The sequence below is a fragment of the Octopus sinensis genome, linkage group LG23 (assembly GCF_006345805.1).
Source record: "Octopus sinensis linkage group LG23, ASM634580v1, whole genome shotgun sequence".
Lineage (NCBI taxonomy): Eukaryota > Metazoa > Mollusca > Cephalopoda > Octopoda > Octopodidae > Octopus > Octopus sinensis.
In genome coordinates, this window is record NC_043019.1 from 28,359,560 (window position 1) to 28,386,270 (window position 26,711).

The following is a 26,711-nucleotide window of genomic DNA, read 5'->3' on the forward strand; positions in this document are numbered from 1 at the left end:
GCTGTCATTAGACTTTCTGGCTGGATTCCCAAGCGTGATTGAGACTGTAGATCAGTGATTCTAAAATATTAGATAACTGAAAAGAATGAATAGCATGGTACCACAGGCTGCAGGTAATAAGCCCGCTACACATGCAAAACTCCAGGAGCTCCAACAAAACCTGTGATAAAGAGAAATAATAATAATAATAATGGTTTCAAATTCTGCCACAAGGGCAGCAATTTCAACCCCAGTATTTTATCCCTGAAAGGAAGAAGGGCAAAGTCAACCCTGGTAGAATTTGAGCTCAGGACATGAAGATGGAGGAAATGTCACTAAGCATTTTGCCTGGCTTGCTGTTGATTCTGTCAGCTTGCCGCTGCCTTAATAGCAATAATAATGGTAATTATAATTCAATAAAAATGTTTGTTTCTTTTTCTTTTCAGCTTCAAATGCTTGGTTATGATATTAGCTGGGCTGCATTCAACATCATAGAAGTAATGAGTTCTTCAAAGTTTACATTTAAGGTATGTCCATTTTGAGGAATAAACCCTACTGTGATTTTGTTATTTTTCTCATGTAGCTTTTGATTATTAACTCATTGTTTATTGTACACTTTAGAATCAACATTCCTTTACGTATTCTGTTATTTATAAATTAACCACAAAATGCATTTTTGGGTGTATGGTAAGAATATGGTAAGAAATCTGCTTCCCAAACATGAGCTTCTGGGTTTAGTTCCATTGCATGGTACCTTGGACATGTGCCTTGGTTTATAGCCCTTGGCAACCAAAGCCTTGTGAGTGATTTGGAAGACGGAAACTGAAAGAAACCTGTTGTGTATATCATCATCATCATCGTTTAATGTCCGTTTTCGATGCTGACATGGGTTGAACGGTTTGACTGAGGTCTGGGAAGCCAGGAGGCTGCACCAGGTCCCAGTCTGATCTGGCAGTGTTTCTACAGCTGGATGCCCTTCCTAATGCCAACCACTCCGAGAGTGCAGTGCTGCTTTTTACGTGCCACCGGCACAGGGGCCAGAGGAGCTGGCATTGACTATGATCGGATGGTGCTTTTTACATGCCACCAGCACAGAAACCAGTCAAAGCGGCACTGGCATCGGCCATGTTCGGATGGTACTTTTTACATGCTACCGGTACGGGGATCACAACTACAATTTCCATATATATATCTAGATCAAAACAGTTTGATTCAAATTCGTTGGTACACTTGAGTTTCAAGTACGATGCTAGTCTTCAGCCGTTTTGAATTCAAAATGACTCCCAACTAACATTGCACTTGAAACTCAAGAGTACCAACAAATTTGAATCAAACTATTTTGATCCATACATGTAACTCCCAATAAATCGGTTGAGTGTCCGTCTTTCATTTGTCCACTCATATATATATTTACACACACACATAGTATACACATACATCATTATAATCATCATTGTGGAGGCACATGGCCTAGTGGTTAGAACAGCGGACTCGCGGTCGAGGGATCGCGGGTTCGAATCTCAGAGCGGACGATATGTGTTTATGAGCGAAACACCTAAGCTCCATGCGGCTTCGGCAGAAGGTAATGGCGAAACTTCTGCTGACTCTTTCGCTATAACTTCCTCTCACTCTTTCCTCCTGCATCTTGCAGCTCACCTGCGATGGACCAGCGTCCCGTCCAGGTGGGGAACCTATACGCCAAGAAACCAGGAAACCGGCCCTTATGAGCCAGGCATAACTCGAGAAGGAACAAACAATAATAATCATAATTTAATGTCTGTTTTCCATGCTGGCATGGGTTGGACTGTTTCACAGGAGCTGGCCAGCTGGAGAGCTTCACCAGGCTCCAATTGTCTGCTTTGGCGTGGTATCTATGACTGGATGTCCTTCTTAATGTTATATATGTGTATGTGTGTGTTCACATACACTCACAGACAAATGAGTGAGTCAACAAAAGAAAGCAGGATTCAACAAATTTTGTTGGAATTTTATAATTTAATAACAGGTGGCTTAGGTTCCACATTACTGCAAAGTTTCATGGAGAGGCAGGTGTGGACAGGCAGTTTTCTATTGCGGTTTCAAATCATGAAATTGTTTTCAGAAGTTTTAGATGCAATGTTTAAAGTATTTTAGATAATTTTAGCAGCTGATAATATCATTCTAATTCTCTTCACTTCATTCTTTTCAGCGAATTGGCTATTTAGCAGCATCACAAAGTTTCCACGAAGGGACTGATGTTTTAATGCTAACGACAAACATGATTCGAAAGGTAGAATCAAATTTTTTAAAAATTGTTTTTATTCCTTGAATATCAATGCATATATGTATATGTGTGTGCATGTATTTATATGTGTGTGCATGTATTTATATGTGTATGTATGTATTTATATGCATATAAATACATATATGTATTTATTTGTATATATGTATATGTATGTATTTATATGTGTATGTATTTATGTGTATATATGTATGTATATATGTAAGTGTATGTATTTATGTGTATATATGTAAGTGTATGTATTTGTTTATATATGTATGTATATATGTATATTTATGTGTGTATCTATGTATTTATATGTGTGTATATATATATATATATATACACACGTGTGTGTGTACATACAAATGTGTGTGCGTATGTGTACATACAATTAGATTTCTGTAAGTGTATAGATATGTATTGTGTGTGAGTATGTTCATAAAAGTCGTGCTCCAGCATGGCTGTATCTGTCATGACTAAAAACAAAATTTTCATACACACACACACACACACACACACACACACACACACACATGCAGATATGCACACATACACATACTCGGATACCTGCAGAGTATAGAGTACATTGATTAAACCCGATAATAGGGATCCAGGTATACGAAAGTGTATTAATTTATTAATGGATGAAATATGCATGTCTAGTCATGTCATATTGTGTAGATGGATTGTATTGTTCATGTGTAACCTGAAAACCTTGTAAATATTTAAACAGTGAAAGTTATCATCATCATCATCATCATCATTTAGTGTCCACTTTTCCATGCTTTCATGGGTTGGACGGAATTTGTTTTGAGGTGGTATTTCTGCAATGGACTGATCATGTTGTTGCCAACCCTCAACTGTTTCTGAGCAATGTAATAACTCCTCTTGACCAGATATGGTTTCCGTGGAAGACTGGAAATGAAGGGGACCGCTTGCATATGGTGACATTCGTTTACGACTATCACATGAAGTCAAGGCAAGGAAACAGTAACACACATGCACACATACATACACATGTATATGTGTGTATATATATATATATATATACATATAACAAAACTGTCCGACGAACGGAAACATGAAACTCCGAGTAACAGGTTTTGTTGAATTTCTGCTGCTTTTAAATAAAGCATATTACTCTACCCCTGGTATTTGAGTACTCTTTTTTCCACCTTGTTTCACATTTATGTGTTTACTCCGGTGTATATATATATATATATATATATATATATATATATATATATATATATAGGAAAAAACTCCTTTGGTCATGGATGACCATGGGATTACACCTAGTAAGTTCCCCTCCAAGGTACAATTCTGGGCAAATGCAGTCGCCCATGCATACCAGCTTCCCATCTCTACGTCACCAATGTTACCCAAGGGAAAGGAGAAGGCCGATTCAGCTTGGCACCAGTGATGTCTCATTTCTACAGCTGAGTGAACTGGAGCAACATGAAATAAAATGTCTTGCTCAAGAATACAACACACAGCCTGGTCCAGGAATCGAACTCACTACCCCATGATTGTGAGCTTGAATCACTAACCTGTGAGTGATGCACCCATCATATATATATATATATATATCTGATGGGTTTCTTTCAGTTTCCATCTACCAAATCCACTCTGATGGCTTCAGTTTGCCTGGAGCTATGATAGATGACACACTTGCCCCAGGTACCACACAATAGGACTTCCCAGTGTGGTTGGGAAGCAAACTTGTTACCACACAGCCATGCCCGTGTTTTACTTGGTTCAGTGAGAAGCAAAGGGCGGCTGTGTCTACACTCCTCCACAAGCCTTCCAAGACATGTAGTTTTAAATTTATCATTTGTTGTGAACCCTTTACCTTATACTTGTTTTTCAGATTTATTTTTCAACATCTTTTTTTCTCTCCTCTGCAGGATTTGAACAGCCAGAACATGTACGATTCTGGCGTTGCCTTAAATGGATTGGCTTGTTTTATATCTCAGGATCTTTCCAGAGACCTTGCAAACGACATTATGACTTTAGTAAGTAAAAGAAAATGTTTATTGATGCTTGCAAATCATCATTATTTCATTTTACACTTTTGATTTTTTTCTCTTCTATACTTGCATTCCACATAATACAAAAACAGCCGTACCAACAATCCAACATACCTCCATCATCAGCTGTCACATGGATATCATTATGGTTTCGACACTTGGGCAGTACCATTCAATCTGGCGGTGTCAACAGCACTAAAAGAAGTGTTGTTTGCAAACAAACATGCCAAAAAACAAAACACAACTTTAACACATTTACCCTATGTACAACAGTATTCAATCTAAATATAGTCAGGATTAAACACTAACTTTAAAATTAAACAACAACAAGAAACACATAAATTTATGTATATCTCTATTGGTGTTAATAGTAAATCTACAATAACTAAGGAGATGTACTTGCATAGCAAGTGATTTGATCTGAGATCGTGTGCTGGAACGAAAACAATTGCAGCGTGGAAGGTGTTTGTAAGCCATTTAAGAAACACACAAAAGCCGTTTGATTCACTTCAACATTTAAGTTTAATTTGTCAAAATATTTTTGTCACTATAAGACTGCGACCTGTTCACTGACAAAAATCCGTGCTGCATCATAGTGTCTTCTACTATAGCCATAGATCCGTGATGCAGCACGGATTTTTGTCAGTGAACAGGTCGTGGTCTTATAGCAACGAAAATATTTTGACAAATTAAACTTAAATGTTGAAGTGAATCGAACGGCTTTTGTGTGTTTCTTAAATGGCTTACAAACACCTTCCACGCTGCAATTGTTTACAATAACTAAATTATATACTAAATAGTGACCAATCTTTAAGTCCATACAAATAATAATCCCACCAGTCTTCCATAGTTACTGCCATAATAAAAGAAAGTGTAAAATTCTCTAAAATAGTTATGTTTAATTCTTAATAAGAGCATCTATTTTCATAAATTCCTTTGTCTGTTTTCTAGATGACATCGACCCGGCCTTATCTAAGGAAGAAAGCTGTCCTTATCATGTACAAAGTATTTCTTCAGTTTCCTGAAGCACTTAGACCTGCCTTCCCTCGGTTAAAAGAAAAGCTAGAGGATCCTGATCCTGGTGAGTACAATTTAATACCATTTTTGTTCTTGGAAGTTTGTATCAGTAGAACTTTCTTATGTTAGTTTTAGTGCTATACATTTTAAGACCTATCAGTTATTAGTAATTAACTTTTCTCATAATACTCTAGATCAGTGCACCCCCGCCAACCTTTTTTTTGCACTGCAGACCAGTTTCATGCAAGACGGTTTTTTCCATGGACCAAGGGATCTTGCACATAACAAAGCACAATAAAGTACATAATCATCATCATCATCATCATCATTTAGCGTCCGTTTTCCATGCTAGCATGGGTTGGACGGTTCTACTGGGGTCTGTGAAGCCAGAAGGCTTCATCAGGCCCAGTCAAATCTGGCAGTGTTTCTACGGCTGGATGCCCTTCCTAACGCCAACCACTCCGTGAGTGTAGTGGGTGCTTTTTACGTGCCACCCGCACTGGTGCCAGACAGAGCTGGCAAACGGCCACGAATGGATGGTGCTTTTTATGTGCCACCGGCACGAGGGCCAGGCGAGGCTGGCAACGGACACGAAACGGGGCGGTGCTGGCAACGGTCGCGAAACGGAAAGTTCTCTTACATGCCACCGGCACTGGTAACACATCTGCAATTTCCATTGATCGATTTCGATTCTGATCCTCACTTGCCTCAATGGTCTTCACAAGCAGAGTTTCGACATGCCACCGGCACTGGTAGCACATCCGCAATTTCCATTGATCGATTTCGATTCTGATCCTCACTTGCCTCAACACGTCTTCACAAGTAGAGTTTTGTGTCCCAAGAAGGGAAGTATGCATACGTAGGCTGGCTCCATCCCATGTAGAAGGCCACGGGTTGTGGACTCACTTGTCCTGCCGGTCTTCTCGCGCACAGCACACTTCCAGAGGTCTCGGTCTCTAGTCATTTCCTCAGTGAGACCTAAAGTTCGAAGGTCGTGCTTCACCACCTCGTCCCAGGTTTTCCTGGGTCTGCCTCTTCCACAGGTTCCCTCAACCGCTAGGGTGTGGCACTTTTTCACACAACTATCTTCATCCATTCTCGCCACATGACCATACCAGCGCAAACGTCTCTCTTGCACACCACAACTGATGCTTCTTAGGTCCAGCTTTTCTCTCAAGTAATTTAAACTGCATCTGGTTGTGGGACTCTGGTATAGGGGTTCCAGGGTTTTGAGGAGTATGGAACCACTTCTTAACCTCTATTATTCCCAGGTCTATTCTGACCCAGTGTAGTTGCACCTGTTAGGGTCCCAGCGATGGGTTAACTAGCATGTCAACTAAGCTCTGCCTTACCTTCCTTTCTCAAATCCAGATGATAAATATATATATTTCATATATCATCATCATCATCATCGTTTAGTGTCTACTTTCCATGGGTTGGATGGTTTGACTGAGACTGGCAAGTCAGAGAGCTGCATCAAGTTCCAGTCTGATTTGGCATGGTCTCTTCGGCTAGATGCCTTTCCTAACACCAACCACTCCAAGAGTATAATGGGTGCTTTTTATATGACATCGGCATCAGCCACGACAATTTCACTTGGCTTGACAAGTTTTCTCAAGCATGGTATATCACCAAAGGTCTCGGTCACTTGTCATCACATAGTGGTACTGAGCCTAGAACCATGTAGTTGGGAGGCAATCTTCTTACCACGCAGTTACACCTGCACCATTATTCTCAAGAATTCCAGCCCCACTAGAACAGTAATTTCTGATGCCTTTTCTATATGGATTTTGAAGCACTCCGTCGGTTACGACGACGAGGGTTCCGGTTGATCCGATCAACGGAACAGCCTGCTCGTGAAATTAACGTGTAAGTGGCTGAGCACTCCACAGACACGTGTACCCTTAACGTAGTTCTCGGGGATATTCAGCGTGACACAGAGAGTGACAAGGCCGGCCCTTTGAAATACAGGTACAACAGAAACAGGAAGTAAGAGTGAGAGAAAGTTGTGGTGAAAGAGTACAGCAGGGATCACCACCATCCCCTGCCAGAGCGTCGTGGAGCTTTTAGGTGTTTTCGTTCAATAAACACTCACAACGTCCGGCCTGGGGATCGAAACCGCGATCCTACGACCGCGAGTCCACTGCCCTAACCACTGGGCCATTGCGCCTCCACTCTATATGGATTAACCTGTGGATATCTGAATGAACTTCAGCTGCTGTGACTCTCACATCTGAGAGGGATTGCAATGGTCATAGTCACAGCTGTTTATCTTTATAATAAAGATAGTCTTCTAAAATATCCACATTCACACTTTAAATGTATATTTTGTTTTTTTTTACTTTCAGGTGTCCAGTCTGCAGCTGTGAATGTGATATGTGAACTTGCACGGAAAAATCCTAAAAATTATCTTTCTCTGGCACCTCTTTTCTTCAAACTGATGACCAGTTCTACTAATAACTGGGTACTCATCAAGATAATCAAACTGGTGTGTAGCTTCTTTAATTTCATTTTATTCTTTCTTTTTCTTTTTCTCGTTATAAACTTTACAAAGATATTTAAGAATGTCTTACTTAAGCTGGTAACCATTTCAATCCTTAAGCATTCACACTACTCTGTCAAACGTAATGCTTATTGATTCACATTGATATGAATTAGACATGCATTACCATGTGGTTCTGAGATTTCAATGACATGATTGTTGGTTGTTAGAAAAACATTGTAGGGTAAGTGTCAGAGGCCAGATCTGGCCGGTTTGAAGATAAAACAGGTGGATTCTTTTGCTAAAAGGTTAAATAATATTTTTATTTTTCACACTAACCTTTTAGTTTTCAGATCACTTTATCAAAATTTATGGACTTGTGTCTATTTTCAAAATCATTAAGAGTCAGGAAGAAAAGAGCTTGTAGAGTTTAGATATGTTTATTTACTTGTTTATGGAAGAGGAAATCATCTGAGAGAGAGAAATTTTATCAACTCATAGAAAAATAATTACTTTCCCCTCAAGTCAAAGTTTGTCTCAAAATATCAGATTCTTTCTCTCTCTATGATTTACAATCCTAATTAAACCTTCAATCTTTATTGTATACTTTCTGTCAACACAATCCAGTGCTAACTCCCTCAGACTCTAGGAAGGGTGGTGGTGTATATTTTGTAGTGCACCCCAACTAGCTCTTGTGCCAATGACATGCAAAAAGTACCATCCGAACATAGTCAGTGCTAGTGCTGCCTGACTGGCTCTCATGCCGGTGGCATGTAAAAAGCACCCACTACACTCTCAGAGTGGTTGGCATTAGGAAGGACGTCCAACTGTAGAAACCTTGCCAGATCAGATTGGAGCCTGGTGCAGCCTACTGGCTTGCCAGTCCTCAGTCAAACTGTCCAACCCATACCAGCATGGACAACGGACGTTAAACGATGATGATGATTCAAAGGAATACACTGGAAATGCCTATCACCTTTACGGGTCTTCCCAGGGTTGTGACTTTAATCCAGTTGCTGTTTTTGCTTGAGCATTTGTAAGCCCGCATCTGTAGACACAAAGTGGACAATGAGTGAATTTCAGAAGGTTACAGTTCTGAGGAGAAAGAGTTGTTGTCATCTCTACATTGATCCAATTAAGTGGCCTTGCTGGACAGCAGTGATCCTGTGGGTGGGCTTCTCAAAACCCTTTGCTTCCTGAAATGAAGTATGAGTTAAAAACTGACAGAGAGAGAAATGGAGAAAAAGATATGTACCAACTGACAGGGCCAGCTATTGAGGATTTTAAATCTTTCACCCCTTAGCATTTAAGTCAACCATATCCAGCCTAATATTCTTTTTGTTTTATGCTGAAACTGGTCAGATTCAGCTTCTCACACCTACCTTACAATGTCATTCTAAAAATATACAATTACATCATTGAAATCTCAAAGCCATGAGATAGTATGTGATTAATTCAAAACTATACAATTAAATAAGCATTACCTTTGACAGTAATCTGAGTGCTAAAGGGGTTAAACTATGAATTTAGGTCAACCTGATAAATCTTTGCTAGGAAACCTTTTCCATTGTTCTCTGATAATCACTGTTTCTTTTTAACAAAAGATTGCTATTATATTATAGAATACTGTGTGTATGTATGTATGTATATATATATATATATATATGTGTGTGTGTGTATATATATATATATATATGTGTGTGTGTGTATATATATATATATATATATATGTGTGTGTGTGTATATATATATATATATATATATATATATATATATAAATGTGACCTCGTGTGTACCGTTGGAGATTTTTTTTTTCCCCTCTGTCTTCCCTTCTCTGGATCTTTCCTTCTCCTATGTTTCCGACGAAGAGCTCCACTCGAAACGTTAAACCCTCCTTCTTTCTTGAGCGTCCAATAATACTATATTTGTTCCACGTCCTCGCGTTGTTTTGTTTTTTTGTGTTTTCTTGTTTGGATTAACTATATATATATAACATTTTTCTGTTTATATCATTGTTAGTACAGTATGGTAAATATAGTTATTACATATTTCTGTTTAGTTTGGTGCTCTCACTCCACTTGAACCTCGACTTGGAAAAAAATTGATTGAACCACTCACAAATTTAATTCACAGGTAAGAAATAATAATAATAATGATAATAATAATAATAATAATAATAATAATAACAATAATAATAATTCAGCATTACTTGGAACTGCATACATATTGCATAAAGTACTGTCTGTGTGAGGTCCTTGTGACTTGGCAATATTGTGACTTGGCAATATTGTATACTGTGCAATGTCAACAATAATAATAATAATAATTCCACATGGCACTAGTACATGTGGTTTTCCACATGACACTGGCACAGGTGCTCTTCAAGAGTACAACATGAATGACCTTTTGATCTTCCTCTATGATTTTTTTTTTCTCATTTTCAAAATCCTTAAGTCAGTCCCACATACAAAATCTTTTTGTTTTTCATTTCAGCACATCAGCAATGTCCTTACTTTATGAGTGCATTAATACGGTGATAGCAGGTAGGCCTCTTCAAAATAACCTAAACACTTCTTGAATTTTAATTAACCTGTACAGTTGTTTGAAAAAAAAAAAATTGTTTAATTATGAAAAGAAGTAAACAGTACATTAATTAACGTTTTAGTATTTTCATGCTAAATCTTTACTGTGGTACAAAAATCATATTTATCTCACATGTTTTATCTTGTTTTTATTTTGTGCCTTGTTAGTTGCTTTTATTATATGGATGTATGCTATTTCCTTTCATTCTATCAACATGTTTTACTTCAATGCCTGTAACTTATTTGTATTTCATGGCTGTGCTTCTATGAATCTTGCATTTCAGCACTTCTATATCTAATGATCTTGAAATCTTAACTCTTTTTTTTTTAGCGTAGAAAATGTTTTATTCTGTTTAGACACACCTTTTTACCTTCCAACTTTAGATACTCAAACAAAGTATACCTTTCTTTTCTTCCAATAAAATCTATAAATAAAACCAAGAACTCTGCATCCCTATATTCCCACTTTGATTGTTATTCTGATTTAAATTCATGGATTTTCTAATTTAATAAGTAACTTCATTATTTTGTGCTTATACACACATGTATACAAAATGTACACAAACTTGAGTTGACAAGAGAGCCTTGACATAATCACTCAACCTGTTAAAAATAGCAGTCAAAAGCATTCACATCTTAAAAGGGAAGGACACTGTGTTGTAGTCCTAAATGCCTCTGAACAGATGGAATGGTCCCAGATGGAATGTTTGTTCATTATAGCTTTGTTTGCTCAAATAGAGTTGAGCTAGAGCTAAACCACAATGTAGACACAGGCTCATACAAATGAATATATAAATATAGGAAAGTATGTGTGTGTGTGTATGTGTATGTATATATGAAATTAAAGAAATTACAAGAAAGCAGGAGTTATGTAATCAACTTCATTAGCTTACAGTTGTTTCTGAGCGCTTGTACATCACCTTATAGCTTTCTCAGAGTCTTTAAAAAATGAAGTGTGTAATTCCTGTTGCCTTGTCAATCTTTGATACCGTATTATACTCTGCACTTGCCTAATGCTTTATTTTGAGGCTCTTGTATATTGAATTCTAACAGCAGGTTGTTACTATCACTATGCCTAAGTGAAATCTTAATCTATATATACACACATATCACTGTGACCGACCAGACTATCAGATGTTGCTACACATCACTGGTCACAATGCGCTTTGCATTGTTTTAGCCTTCAAATGACGCCACCCCGCTGGCTAAGCGAGCAGGCCAACAGAAGAAAGAGTGAGAGAAAGTTGTGGCGAAAGAGTACAGCAAGGGTCGCCACCACCCCCTGGAGCTTTAGGTGTTTTAGCTCAATAAACACTCACAACGCCCGGTTTGGGAATTGAAACCGCAATCCTACGACCGCAAGTCCGCTGCCCTAACCACTGGGCCATTGCGCCTACACACACACACACAACACACACACACACACACACACCACACACACACAACACACACACACCACACACACACACCACACACACACACATATATATATATATATATAAAGAATTAGAAACTACTTCAACTCTAATTTTCAGAAGCATGTTTTACTCGTCCTTCTAAACTCACCTGCTGTCTCTGCTCTGAACTTCAACTAGCCGTTGTAGTGTTCAGCTATCTCTTGTCTTCTCTCTCCACTCTGTTCCCTCTGAAGTCATCCTCCTCTGTGACTTCAGTATACACAACTTATTTTCACTCATGTACTCCTCTCATAGTGACCACTGGTGCAGAGACGAAATTCTATGAATTGACTGTGCTAACTCTAGTATTCTCATATACCTGAATCCCTAACCAATACACCAACTCTCTCCAGTCACTTCTATTTTCTTCTTTCGTTACAGATCTAAAAGAATGATCTAAAAAATAAAAAAAAGATTCTAAACTTATTAAAATGGCTCAGACATTTTCACAATTATATACCATATATTTTTTATTTCATATCGTTCCTTTCTGCTTTCTCTTTTTGTTTCCTGTATACAATCTCTGTCATTGAATCAGATTCTGATGTGAAAATAATTCTTCTTTCCTCTTACTTACAGTACTTATTTCTATATCTACAGGCGTCCCTAATCACTCAGCATCCATACAGGTACCAGATATTTCAAATTTTGTTATATTCTTGCAGTATTCTGTTTCCTTGTTTTAAATATACTATTTTTTTTAGCTGTTCCCCAGCAGTTATTTCTTGAAATTTGCATTACCATTTACTAATAACTCTACTAACTTAATAATTTCAAATTTCTTTAAAGATTTAAAAAAAGGAATTTCTAGAGATTATCATATATAGCAGTGGTCCCCAACCTTTTTTCTACTACAGACTGGTTTCATACAAGACAATCTTTTTCCACAGATGCGTATCACAGAACTCAATAAAGTGCATAATATCATTTAATTAGTACATATATAATACATATACCATATTATGCATATATAATGCAAAACCAACACACAGACTGTGATATTCAGTAAAAGAGGAATAAAATTATAAAAATTTATTCTTTCTGTGCAGGCCAGTACCAAATGATCCCATGGCCTGGTACTGGCCCACAGCCTGGTATTGGCTCGCAGCCTGGTACTGACCTGCAGCCTGTGGTTGGGGGCCCCTGATATATTGATTAATATTAAAGAATCACTATGGAGTGGTATTAATTATTTTTAGTTTAATTATATCTTTTTATTTTTATTTTTTTCGTATTTATATCTTTTTCTAAATGGTTTGAAATCATTTCGTATCTAATCTCTTATTTACTTCATAAACACCATACGGTATAGGCATTGGCCTGTCTACGTGGGTAAGAAGTTTGCTTTTCAGTTATGTGCTTCCAGGGCCAGTGCCACCGTGCAGCACTGTTGGTTAGTGTCTTCTACTATAGCCTCGGACCAAGTGCTTATGCTCATTACCTCATTTGAAAACAGCTGAGTATTAGCACCAGGGAGCACCAGAAACAACTATCATTACACTTTCCTGCTGGATTCCCAAGTATGACCAACTGAGATTATGAGTATTACCCAACCATCTTGTTGTTGGTCTATCCACTAGGTTGCCTGCTGATTGGGTTTACTTGAAGAACCTATCTTGTGATTCTTTCCTGCAACATTCTAACCTCATGTCCAAAGTACTTGAGCTGTAACCTATTAAATTCTTTTCCATGGATTTGGTCTACTTGAGGTTAGAACTACAAGACACAAGCCCCAAGGTTCTCTGCAATAAGATTTAAACTGGAAACACTTGATTGTGAAGTGTACTTCTCACCCACACAACAATGCCTGTGTCTACATAACGATGTGGTTCAAAACATTGCCTTTCGTACATACAGAATCGATAAAATAAGTACCAGTCAAGTACTGTTGTTGCTATAAACCTGTCTTTTATTCAGTACTTAGTCAATTATTTGACATGTAAATAGTTGTTATATAGGATTGTTATGAGAGAAAAAGGATCTGTGATGTATGTTTTGAGCTAGAAACATGTTTCAAAATAACCTTGTATGGGTGACTGGCTCAGTCATAATTTCAAGTTTGCGGTTGTATGAATGCATGTGACTGCATATATATATATAGTTCAAATTTACAAAAAACCAAAAAAAAAAAAACAAAAGATGAAGTCAGGTGTAGAAACAACAAGCAAATGTATTAGTTTAACGCTTGGTAAAATTGGAAAAGTCTTTTACATTTTGAGCCTACATTCTTAGACAGAAAGAAATAAGAGGAAAAAATGGAGAGAGAAAAACTGTGTAGAATTCAGCAGTGCAATATGGGGAGATGCCTAGAAATGAAGAGGTTGAATGAAAGGGAGATAATAATGGTAATCCAATGAGCTAAGGTGTGCAAGTGTGTTTGTGTATGTGTGTGAATGCAGGTGAGTGAGTGTGTATGTGTGAATGGAGATGAGTGAGTCTGTGTGTGTGTTGTGTGTTGCAGTTGTGTGTGCACGTGTGTGCGTATGTATAGTATATATTTGTGGGCAGAAACTTTCTTTGTCTATTCATGTTGAGTGTGTGTATATATTGTCTGTGTTCAGGTATTTTGTGCTTGTGTGGGTGTATATATTGTCTGTGTGCATGAGGGTGTGTGGTGTGTGTACTGAATTAAACTCTGTGTGGCTGCTCATATAGTGGTATGTGTGGTGACACTATTGGTACTAGTGTGTGATATAGTAATAATAATAATAATAATCCATGGATGGAAGTTCATTATGAAATTCCATCTGTAGATTATTATTATTATATTTATTATATGTTATATCAGCACAGCTCAGTACTATCCCTTAAAATAGCTGTTGTAAGTTGGAATTACTAGATGGTCGTTGGAATAATAGCACAGGAGCTTATATGTGCATACTCGGAAATGTTTCCTGTAAAACAAACTTAAAATATATATATATATATACATATATATATATATATATATATATTATATATGTAAAATGGAAATTGTAGTTGTGATACCCATGCCGGTGGCACGTAAAAAGCACCCAATACACTCAGAGTGGTTGACATTAGGAAGGACATCCAGCTGTAGAAACACTGCCAGATCAGACTGGAGCCTGGTGCAGCCTCTTGGCTTCCCAGATCCCGGTCATACTGTCCAACCCATTCTTGCAAGGAAAATTGACGTTAAACGATGATATATATATTTATATATATATATATATGTATATATATATATATATATGCATGTGTGGTTGTGTGTGTATCAAAACTAAATAATCCATGGCCTGGTGCTGGTCAACAGTCCTGTTTTGATGGGGATCCCTGGACTAGGGTATTGTTTACTTTCTTTAAAATATATCTTTATGCATAACTGGAAACAGCAGGCATGGTACGACATGTGAGCATGTAATAAAGATAGAATGAATTCACAGATACTAGTTGTCACTCTTGCTATCAGAATTATAGTAATGACTCAATAATTGCTTTTTGGGACCCTGTAACCAACAATACTTACTTATTTGCAAATGCATGTATTAAAAAGAAAACTAATGTAAACATATTTTTATGACATATCATATGAATTATATTTCTTACTCATTTTATTGTTAATATTTGAATACTGCAATATAATCATCATCATCAGCAGCAGCAGTGTTTAACATCCGCCTTCCATGCTGTCATGCATTGGATTGTTTGACAGGAGCTGGCAAGCCAGACGACTGCACCAAGCTCTAATGTCTGCTTTGGCATGGTTTCTGCAGCTTGATACCCTTCATAACAAGAAAAATTGTTTAGGGAAATAGTTTACAGATATAAGCAAAGGAATATTTTCGTCTGTGGTTATTTAACATTTTTTTTTTAATTTGAAAAATGTAATCCTCTTTATGATTCATGGACTTTTTAATTAATTGAAAAGCGTAAGTGTAAGGCAATGCATAGATCTCAACCTGTTTAGCATTCAGATTACTATGTCAAATGTAATGTCAAGCTTATTTATTCATGTTGTTTTGAATTTATTAGGTAGCTTTGAGATTTCAAAGATGTGATTATTTATCTTTAGAATTACATTGTAGGGTAGGTGTGAAAGGTTAGATCTGATGAGCTTGTACATAAAGCAGATAGAATATTTTGGCCAGATATGGCTGGTTTAAATGCTGCACATGTCTGAAGATCGATTATATTTTATGGAAGTGCATTATCAAAACTATTACGGTATCATACAAAGTGCTTTGCAATAGTTGTAGGTAGGGGGGCTCCGAAAGGGGTCTCAGGTAGTAGCATTCCTACCTTCATAAGCTAGTTTTCCACCACATTTCTCAAAAATCATGGTAGAAGCCTTGGTCTCGGGACCACTCCTGTCTAGAAACTGAGGTTGGGGGGTAAGCAAGGGCATGCTCCCCATAGAAAATCCAGCTCCAAAAAAGCCCCATGATAGCAAAGGAGCATGCGCACCTTCTAGCCCAAAGGTTGGGGTGGGCTGCACCTGCCTACCTCAGTTTCTATGGCATTGAGGTAGATCCAGCCACCCCCATTAACAGGGACACAACCCAGATTTAAAACACTGGATGATGATGATGATTGTGAGCTACTAATAGCACACCGGGAAAAATGCTTAGTGGCATTCTGGCCATCTTTATATTCAGAGTTCAAATTCCACCAAGTAGTTGTTGAATCTGCTAGAAAAAGCAGCCAAATCTCCCTCAAATTACACCCTCCCATCTTCAATCCTTTTGCATTTAAAATTGCCATATCCGACACAAATGTTCCACCTGTTTTATGTTGAAAATGGCCAGCTCTGACCTCTCACACCAAACCTATAATGTCATTCTGAAAATAAACAATCACATCGTAGAAGTCTTGATTCTATGAGGTATTACATGATTAATTCAAAACAATGGGAATAAATAATCATTACATTTGACAGAATAATCTGAATTCTGAAGGGACAAAAGGAGCACATTGGGTGTTGTACACCATATCAGAATAAAAGATGGAATGGTCATAGCTGGAACACCTTTGATCACCTGAAGCTAGGACAACAACAACAACAACAACTACTATTATATAATGTTGTAGGACTTTAAAATGTGAGGAAATTATTTCAGTAGGGTTAAACAAGGTTTTATTAAATTTTTTACTGGTTTCCAACTGCTGGGGAACACTTTTGTTTGATATATGTAGCTGTTGTTGTGATGGTGGCGGTGGTGGTGATGGTGGCACTAGTGACAATGTTCATGAGAACGAAAATGGAAAAAAAAAAAATGTATGGAAAAGTAAACTTGCTGGTATTGGTCGATTGGTTGGTTGGTTCATTCTGAATTCATTTGTTGCTAATCTCTTCTCACCAGCTTTTTGTCTACAACATTTTATTTTGTATTTTAATTTTCAGTTATATATATATATATATATATGTGTATATATATATATGTTAATTTTTGAAAATGTTTGTTATGGTTATATAATTGTATCTGCATTATCTCCCTGAAGCTGTAAACTAAAAAGAAAACAACAACAACAAATTTTCATTCATTTAAAAATTACATTAGATATCAACAAATACAAATATTTTTTATGTAATGTGATTGTCTTCAATACTATTTCATTTTGTCACATTAATAATTTTAAAATTGATGCTGAACTAGAAATTTCCTTCTTTTGAGGTGATTATATATAAATTTCTTGGACTATTATTAACTTATCTGTAGAAGTGATTTTTTTTTTTTTTTCTGTTTACTTCAACAGTACATTGACTGGATTTGATCTCTAATAATCATAGATGTCTTATTCCTAGATATGTACAGAGGTGTGGCTGTGTGGTTAAGAAGCTTGATTCCAAACCATGTTCTCTTGAGTTCAGTTCCACTGCATGGCACTTTGTGCAAGTGTCTTCTACTAAAGCCCTGGGCCAACCAAAGCCTTGTGAGTGAATTTGGTAGACTGAAAGAAGCCCATCATGTGTATGTATACATGTGTGCGTTTTGTTTGTCCTCCACCACCACTGTACAACCAGTATTGGTTTGTTTATGTCCTTGTGACTTTGCAGTTCAGCAAAAAGAGAACAATAGAGTAAGTATCAGACTTGGGGTCAATTTGTTAAGCTAAACCCTTGAAGTCAGTGTCCCAGCATGGCCACAGTTCAGTGATTAAACATGTAAAAGATAGACAGTACCTGAGTGGATTTATATTGAGAAACTTTTTGTAATGTATTCAGGAATAAGACACCTGATGATAATTGAAGATCAAATCATCTAAGAGGTAATCATGAAAAGAAATAATGCATTTCTCACAATGAGGTTATTAGCATACTGACTTCTTAAAAACAATTTACTTTTATCATCTACCTCTCTATTTCTCTCTAATTAGTCAGGGATTCACCATGGAAACGAAACTTACCAGTTTCAGTGAATTTAGTCCATAGGTGTATTGCTAATTAATTTTACTGTAGTTAGTTTCTTATGCATTAATTTTTAATATTCTCGTGCTTATTTACCAGTATTTGTGTAGGTATGTATGCGTATATATATATATGTGTGTGTGTATATATATATATATATATACTGGGGTTGGACAAAATTATGGAAACACCTTACAATTTCAAACAAATTTATTTTAATATGGGGTAGGACCACTTTTGGCAGTAATTACAGCTTGAATTCTATGAGGTATGGACTCATACAAAGTTTGCATTATCATCCTAGAAGATTGCGTTTCCCTCTAGAAACAGTTCCACAACCATAGGATGAATTTGATAGATAAAATGCTTAAATTGTCTTGACTATTAATTCTGCCATGAAGGGAAACCATTGGGCCGGCAGATTTCCAAGATATAGCCCCCCCCCCCCCCCATCATCACAGATCCTCCCTCATATTTAACAGTTGGAAGAAGGCAGTCTGGGTGAAATGCTTCTTTTGGCTATCTCCACATATGTACTCGGCCAATGGTCGGAAATAAGGTAAAGGATGACTTGTCTGAGAAAATAACATTCTTCCACTTCTCTAGGCACCAATTCTGTAGGTTTTTACTCCACCATAAATGCTTTGCAATGTTTGTTTTTGAAAGTAGTGGTTTTCTGATTACAGCCCTCCTGTGAAATCTGGCTTTGTGCAGCTCCTGGCGAACAGTTTTTGTGAAAACTGGGTTGTCGAGGTGGTCATTAAGCTCTGCAGTAATTTTGGGAGCTGTACTTTTGTCATTCTTTCTAACAATTTGTGTACGAGTCCAACGGTCCCTATCTGAAAGTTTTGGTTTTCTTTTGGAGTTTTTTTTCCTCTCTCTCAAAGGCTCTCATTACTTTCAAAACAGTACTTCTTGATACACCAAACATTTCAGCTGTTTTTGTTACGCTAGCCCCTGCCATACAAGCACCAACAATTTGACCACTTTGAAAGTCCGATAAATCTGTCATCTTAATGAATTTTTCTGATGATATCTGAAAAGAAACAACAATTTTAGCAAAACATATTAGGCAACACTAATAATAAATCAAAAATCATAAAAACAAACAATCTTTTGACGCTTTTATAGGTATTTCAAAATTATGATGCTGAGATGCTAGGTGTTTCCATTATTTTGTCCAACCCCTGTGTATATATAAGGTTAGTTGAGTTAGAGGTTAAAATAACTGTCTAAGGAATAGAAGTATCCATTGCACTACCGGTATATTACCTATGTTTAACCATGGGCATACATATGCAAACATATTATGCCCATAAATTATAGGTTAAGACAAGGATAAACATGAGCTTATCAAGAATCAAAATTTAAAGAAAACCAAAAATATAGAAATATTGATGAACAATAATTCACTTACATCAATTATTATCTATTAATTCAATGCAAATAGATTGCAGTCTATTTGCATTGAATTAATTAATAATAATTGATGTAAGTCAATTGTTGTTCATCAAAGTTTCTCCATTTTTTTGTTTTCTTTATATGTGTGTGTAAATATTTATATATATATATATAGTTCAAATTTACAGAAAACAAAAGATGAAGACAGGTGTAGGAACAACAAGCAGGTGTATTAGTCTAGCGCTCAGGAAAAATGGAAAAGTCTTTTATGTTTTGAGCCAATGCTCTTCGGCAGAAAGGAATAAGAGGGAAAATGGAGAGAGAAAAAAGCAGTGTAGAGTTCAGCAGTCCAACACGTGTGTGTGTGTGTCGTGATTAAAAATAAATTCTCGTATATTCAATCTTCTGTCTTTCATTTGTATATATATGGGGAGAATTCACAAAAGACAAAGACAGGTGGTGTAGACAACAAACAGATGTTTTAGTATAATGCTCGGGAAGTGAAAAGTTCTTTAACGTTTCAAGCCTACACTCTTCAACAGAAAGAAATGAGGAGAGAAAATAAAGAATGTGTAGTGGCTAGCGATATCTATCTATATAAATATATATCTCTCTCTATATATATATATCTATATAGATATAGAAAGATATATATCTATCTATATATATATATATTGATATCTATCTATCTGTATATATATATATAGATAGATAGATAGATATAAATATATTGCGTCCTCAGTATATCATGGAATTTTCTGGCTAATATCTGTAAATTTATATCACAGACTCCTTAGTATATCATGGGTTTCTGCAGCCAATAGGTATATATATGTTTTTAGATTTTTATTATTTCTGTGTAAATTAAGCATTTTCATGCCTAAAATTTAATAAATATACAGTACAGTACTGCACTGTATAACACATTAATTAAAATATATAAAAAAAAATACATAGTGTACTGTAGATGAGTAAACAAAGAATTGCATATACTGTATGGAAAATGAAACTCGGGAGGCGAGTGTGTAGTGTGCTTTTGTATTTATAATAAAATAAATATATACAAATTATAAAAATGATAAAAAAAAAAGTAAACAGTTTCTATTTCTCCTTCACAGATTTTCACCTATTGCAGGGTGTTTTTGGAATGTAATACCCGCGATAGTTGAGGGATTACTGTCTATATTGTTGTTATTATGTTAAACTGTCATTTGGCCAAATGGGTTTTTTTTTTTTCAATATTTATTTTTGCTTGCAATAAACGGTTCCTTTGGTCAAACTATCATGTCTCCAGCTGCTTCAGCCAGGATATGAAAATTATCAAAGTGCAGTACAATGGTTTTGCTATGGAATGGTGAAACTGTTTTGTTGTCTTCTGAAAATGCAATGTTTTGGACTTAGATGACACTTTCGCATAATAGCAACGATATATATATAAAAACAAAAGAGAATGGCACCCACCATATTTTGTAGAAGTTACATATATATATTTAATAATAGTTTGATTCAGCTCCATATCACTTAAAGTTTCATCGGTTCGTAAGATGGACCTATCTCTCGCTTCTGATTTCTAATAGGAAGAGTTCATCCTATTTGCCTACAAAATTTTAACATTTTTAGCATCCAGATTATTCTGTGAAATGAAATGCTTATTTATTCACATTGTTTTGAATTAATCTTGCATTACCTGTAGCTTTGAGATTTCAATGATTTGATTGTATATTTTTAGAATGATATTGTAGGGCAGATATGAGAGACCAGATCTAGCTGGCTTGAATACAAAGCAAGTAGAATATTAGGGCCAGATATGGGTCAAACTGTCATTAATGTGTGTGTGTATTTGATTTTGATTTTTCCAGTTTCAGCTAATGAGCTGTGGCCATGCTGAGGCACCAGGTTGTGGTGAATAAACTGTCGTCGAAATTACGCAAAAGTAAAAACAACAACAACATCTCATTTTAAGAGATATATTTACCAAAATTTCACAAAAATTTCTTGAAATACTAAAGAGGAAATTTATTCAATGAAATCACCATTGGCTTCAACCACGACCTCCACACGACTTCAGAATCTCCTGCAACTCTTCTGGATGGTCTCCTTGTTTAAGTTGGTGAAGGCTGCCATAATCCTTGCCTTCAGTTCATCTTTGGTGTTACAAAGAATTTTGTTGGTCTCTCGCTCAACTGTGGCAGCATACATAATAATCAAAGGGGTTGCAGTCTGGGAAGTTAGGTGGCCAGATGTTAAGGGTGATGTGGTCACAGGATTTGTCTGACAGCCATGACTGGGTTCTCCTGCTTGTGTGGCATGGCACAGAGTCCTGTTGCGAGACATAGGGTCTTCCACTAGCCACCCTCTTTACCCAGGGCAGCACTACCTTCTCTAGGCACTTGATGTAGGCCTGTATGTTGAGTCTGAGGCTGTGTGGGAAGCCATCACTAGTGATCACTTCAAACACCAAATTACTGTTCTATAAACATTAATAGTTGTCATCTCGAGAAATTTTCAATAGAACTAAAAATATATTACAAAAATCTATAAACCAGTCTACCTTAACACCTTAACATTCAAACTGGTCATATTCAACCAGTTTTATGTCAAAACTGGCCAGATCTGGCCTCTCACACTTCTCCTATCTTTCTAAAACTAAGCAATCACATCATAAAAATGTCTTGGCTACATAATAATGCCTGATTAATTCAAAATAATGTGAATAAATTAAGCATTGCATTTGACAGAGTAATATGAATACTAAAGGGTTAAGAAGAGTGAGACGATAGTTCTTTCTCCCAATAACTACATTGATATGCACCTGGGCACACAACCATCACACCACATAACCGGGTGTGGCCAATGAAAATATTGTGTAAACCATTGTGTAGTAACTTCCAGTACAGTCCAATATGTTATTCATTTTGTTGTCACCTGCAAGATTGCATTGAATGAGAAACTGTGAATAGTGTTGGAGTGAATCACTTGCTTTGAACAAATATACATATATGTGTGTGTGTGTGTATGTATGTATGTATGTATCATCATTATTGCCTCTGCATTAATATAGCCACATGGGTTAGACAGGGCAAGCTTCAATACATCTCTCCCTCTCCACTTGTTGTAGTCTTTTTTTATGTCCTTTGTGCATCACAGCATCCTAAAATCCACCCTCATCTCTTCAGTTCATCTCTTTGCTTTCTCTTTTCCAGAGGCTTCTTGTAATCATGCCATTTGACACTTTTACCTAACTAGAATACTTCATGCACATCACATATCCATATCCTCCCAGTTTTCTCTCTTACATACACACTCTCTTCTAATATCAATTTATATGCTCTGTCGTTCATACATCCAGCAGGTCATTAGTCACCTTGTTTCTTTCCACCTTTCACTTACCTTCCACATTCAGTGGTTATGATATGCTACCTTGAAAATATTGCCCTTTTTATACAAGCATCATGCAATCTGCTTTTCATTTAGAGGTAGAAGCTCTTTGCTGTCAACAGAAAGATGAAGCTCCCTGAACTTTGTATACTCCATCCTTACTCTGGCTACTATATTTTCACTACACTTACCTCATCTGCTGATTAAACCACTTTGGTAACAGGCTATCAACTATTTCTGATAAGCCTTCTGGATAATTAAGGAACTTAATTCTTTACATATTCAATATACTCATTGTTTATATTGGATATACAGTATATAGTTCCTAACTATTCCATTTCTGTATATTAAGCATGGCCACTTCCCAGCTGATTGTAGGGGGTTTGGGGTTGTTTTTTTTACCAGGTGACTAAAACTTGTGTGTTTGTGAAATTGTCACTTAGGCCTCTGAGCATATGAAGTGAGCATGTGCCACTAAATCTGTACAGTTAGTGTGCATTAAAGATGGAGAGAAAAGCTGCATGTGTGAGGAATAGATGTAGTGTGAAGAGGTAAAATTGTGCTGGTATGGATGTGTGATGCATATGGAAAATATCAGTTGTAAAATGAACTGTTGTACATTTGAAGTGGATGGAACCTGTAGTAGAAAGGAAGATTAGGGAAAATATAGGATAGAATGGGTATGACTGATTACAAGAAGCCGAATTTTATGTTGGAAATGACAAAGGAAAATAAAATGAAAAAAACGTGGTGAATGGTGATTTCCAGTGTTGAAGACCTGCTTACACATAGAAGCATGGCAATATGGACTTTTAAAATGATAGTGGATGGAAGTTGGAATTTGGCTCCATCCTTATTCAACAATTGGTTATTTTTCTCCCTCTCGTTAATCACGCTACCTGTGTAGCAGGAGATGATATTGGATCTGCTCATTTAAGGCGGCGAGCTGGCAGAATCATTAGCACGCCAGGCAAAATGCTTAGCAGTATTTCATCTGCCGCTACGTTCTGAGTTCAAATTCCGCCGAGGTCGACTTTGCCTTTCATCCTTTCGAGTTCGATTAAATAAGTACCAGTTACACACTGGGGTCGATATAACCGACTTAATCCGTTTGTCTGTCCTTGTTTGTCCTCTCTGTGTTTAGCCCCTTGTGGGTAGTAAAGAAATAGATATTGGATCTGCTCATTTTAAGTCCCCTCTACCACTGACCTACTTTCTCCCACACTACCCCTCCCTTATATACATCTCTCAGTCTCTTTCACCATCAGTCATCTTTGTGTTATTCCTCACTCACTCTTCCACATTACTCTCCCCTCCACCCATTATTGACATACACCATGCTCCACCCCATTCTCATTTCCATTATTCCCACTTCCATCACCTTGCCTTTCTCCTATCACTCTCTCTTCCTAATCATATCAGTCATATTTTTTTTTTTTGTATTCAGCTGCCTTACCAACAACCAGCATGTTGCTGCATCCCAGTCTGTCTCTTCTACCACTGCCTCTCTCCCCTACCACTGCGTCCTGCATCATAATCTTTCTTCTACCACCCTCTTGCTCTAGTCTCTCCCCTTTATCACTCTTCTATCCATACACTTGTTCATATTGCCTTGAGTGAACTAAAACTACGTAGAAAGGACCTTTTAGTCTTGCTGGAAGCATGTCAACTTCTCTTGTGCTGGTGCCATGACAAAATGCATCTGGTGATTGGTGAATGAATGGAGACATTGTTAGGTAAAGAGGACCTCTGAGGTTAATGCCATGATAACATATACCCAACACACACTGCTAAGTGGTTGGTATTTGAAAGGGCATCCAGCTGTAGAGACCATGTCAAAACTGGACTGTACAAGCAGGATATGTTTCTCAGCCTAGCAGTAACTCCAAATAAGAACTAAAGTGAACTGTGACAAACCACCTACCCTGTGACAGCATGGGAAACAAATGCAAAATGATGATGATAGATATTTATATACATACATCCTTTGTGTATATGTTTATATACATATGTATACATGTGTGTTTGTATATGTATGTATGCGTGTACATGTGTATGTGCATATAACTGTGTATATGCGTATGTGTCTGTTTGCATGTACATGTGTGTGATATATGTATATATATGTTTATATATTTATATTTCCTGAATGCTCACAAGTTCCATCAGCTGTTCAACAAAAACAACATAAAGGTGAGCTACAGCTGCATGCACACTATGTCAAGTGCTATTAAGAGTTACAATGTCCTCTCCTTTGCCCTTGTTCCATATATGGTTCGAAAATGTGCTGTTTATTATACTGTGATGCTTGGAAGATCTGGATTGTTAGCGAAGGCTCTTTTTTCATTGGGTTCTCTATTTGGCTGATGTATGATGTTGATTTTTGTTTGCTATTTGTGAGATTAGTACGGAAGATTTCTTTTTTTCAGGCAAGTGTTGTCCAGGAGACATAACTCTAGTTTCTACCAGAAACTAGAATTATGTCTTCTATTCCATAAGTTCTCTGACAAAAAAAAAAAAAAAAAAAAAAATCAAGAAAAGTAATGCAAGCTAACAAGGTCCCCACCCTATCCATGCTATAAATAGCAGCCAAATCTTTTTAAAATTAGGGTGGGATTTCTAAAAGGGGAACGAAAGACATGTTGAATAATGCAATCCTAGATACTCTATGTCTGAAGAAAGAAAGGATTGTCATAGCACTGAAATGTCTTTGAACATAAGTCTGCTGGATCAATGCAGACCTGGGCTTAAAGGATCATGTAAGTGATGTAGATGTTCTCACACTTTCTAGCCTCTCCCTTTTTTATTGTTTTCCTTTATTTAAACTTTCACACACAACTTTTTGCTTTAAACTGTCCATATTTAAACCATAATTTTTATGTAATAACTCTTATGTTGCAAAGGCCAACTTCATGACAATGGGAACCGATGTCACCTGCATGATCGTTATCAACGCCGCCTTACTGGCACCTGTGCTGGTGGCATGTGTAAAATGGTTCGAGCAAGGTCGTTGCCAGTACCGCCTGACTGGCCCCCGTGCCGGTGGCACGTAAAAAGCACCCACTACACTCTCGGAGTGGTTGGCATTAGGAAGGGCATCCAGCTGTAGAAACTCTGCCAAATCAAGATTGGAGCCTGGTGCAGCCATCTGGTTCGCCAGCCCTCAGTCAAAATCGTCCAACCCATGCTAGCATGGAAAGTGGATGTTAAACGATGATGATAATGATTGTTGGAAAACCAAATTAATTGAAATATATTGGAAGTATGGTCACAAAAGAGTTAATCAACAATGACGGGAAAATGAAATCTGAATTCAATTGCTAATACTATAGATCAGGCTTGTGAAAGTGCATGGTTCAGTGGTTAGAGCATCAGGCTCACAATCACAAAGTAGTGAGTTTGATTCCCAGACTGGGCTGTGTGTTGTGTTCTCGAGAAAGACACTTTATTTCACGTTGCTCCAGTTCACTCAGCTCTAGAAATGAGTTGCAACGTCACTGGTGCCAAGCTGCATCGGCCTTTGCTTTTCACTTGGATAACATATTGGTTGTGTGGAGAGGCTGGTGTGCATGGACGATTGCTGGTCTTCCGTAAACAAATTTGCTTGGACTTGTGCCTCGGAGGGGAACTTTCTAGGTCATTAATGACCAAAGTGGGGTCTTTAGATCAGGTTTGGGCAGCCTTTTATAAGAAGTGGGCCACATGGGACCTGGTTTATCATTAGGCAGACTGTACAAGTAAAAAAAAAAAACAGT

General features: G+C 37.1%; 1 protein-coding gene across 8 annotated transcripts in view; it reads left to right on the forward strand.

Annotated features, from left to right (window-relative positions):
- LOC115223589 (AP-3 complex subunit delta-1) overlaps positions 1-26,711 on the forward strand; it is an 87,538-nt gene that overhangs the window by 20,152 nt on the left and 40,675 nt on the right. For 7 of the 8 annotated variants that reach the window (XM_036512353.1, XM_036512355.1, XM_036512352.1 and 4 more), the window contains 8 exons: positions 426-506; positions 2,168-2,248; positions 4,150-4,257; positions 5,224-5,353; positions 7,638-7,777; positions 9,831-9,904; positions 10,265-10,314; positions 12,390-12,439. In XM_036512353.1, coding sequence (XP_036368246.1) covers positions 426-506; positions 2,168-2,248; positions 4,150-4,257; positions 5,224-5,353; positions 7,638-7,777; positions 9,831-9,904; positions 10,265-10,314; positions 12,390-12,439 — 714 coding nt within the window. The remainder of the gene's footprint in view (positions 1-425; positions 507-2,167; positions 2,249-4,149; positions 4,258-5,223; positions 5,354-7,637; positions 7,778-9,830; positions 9,905-10,264; positions 10,315-12,389; positions 12,440-26,711) is intronic. The other variant, XM_036512357.1, reaches the window with a different exon arrangement.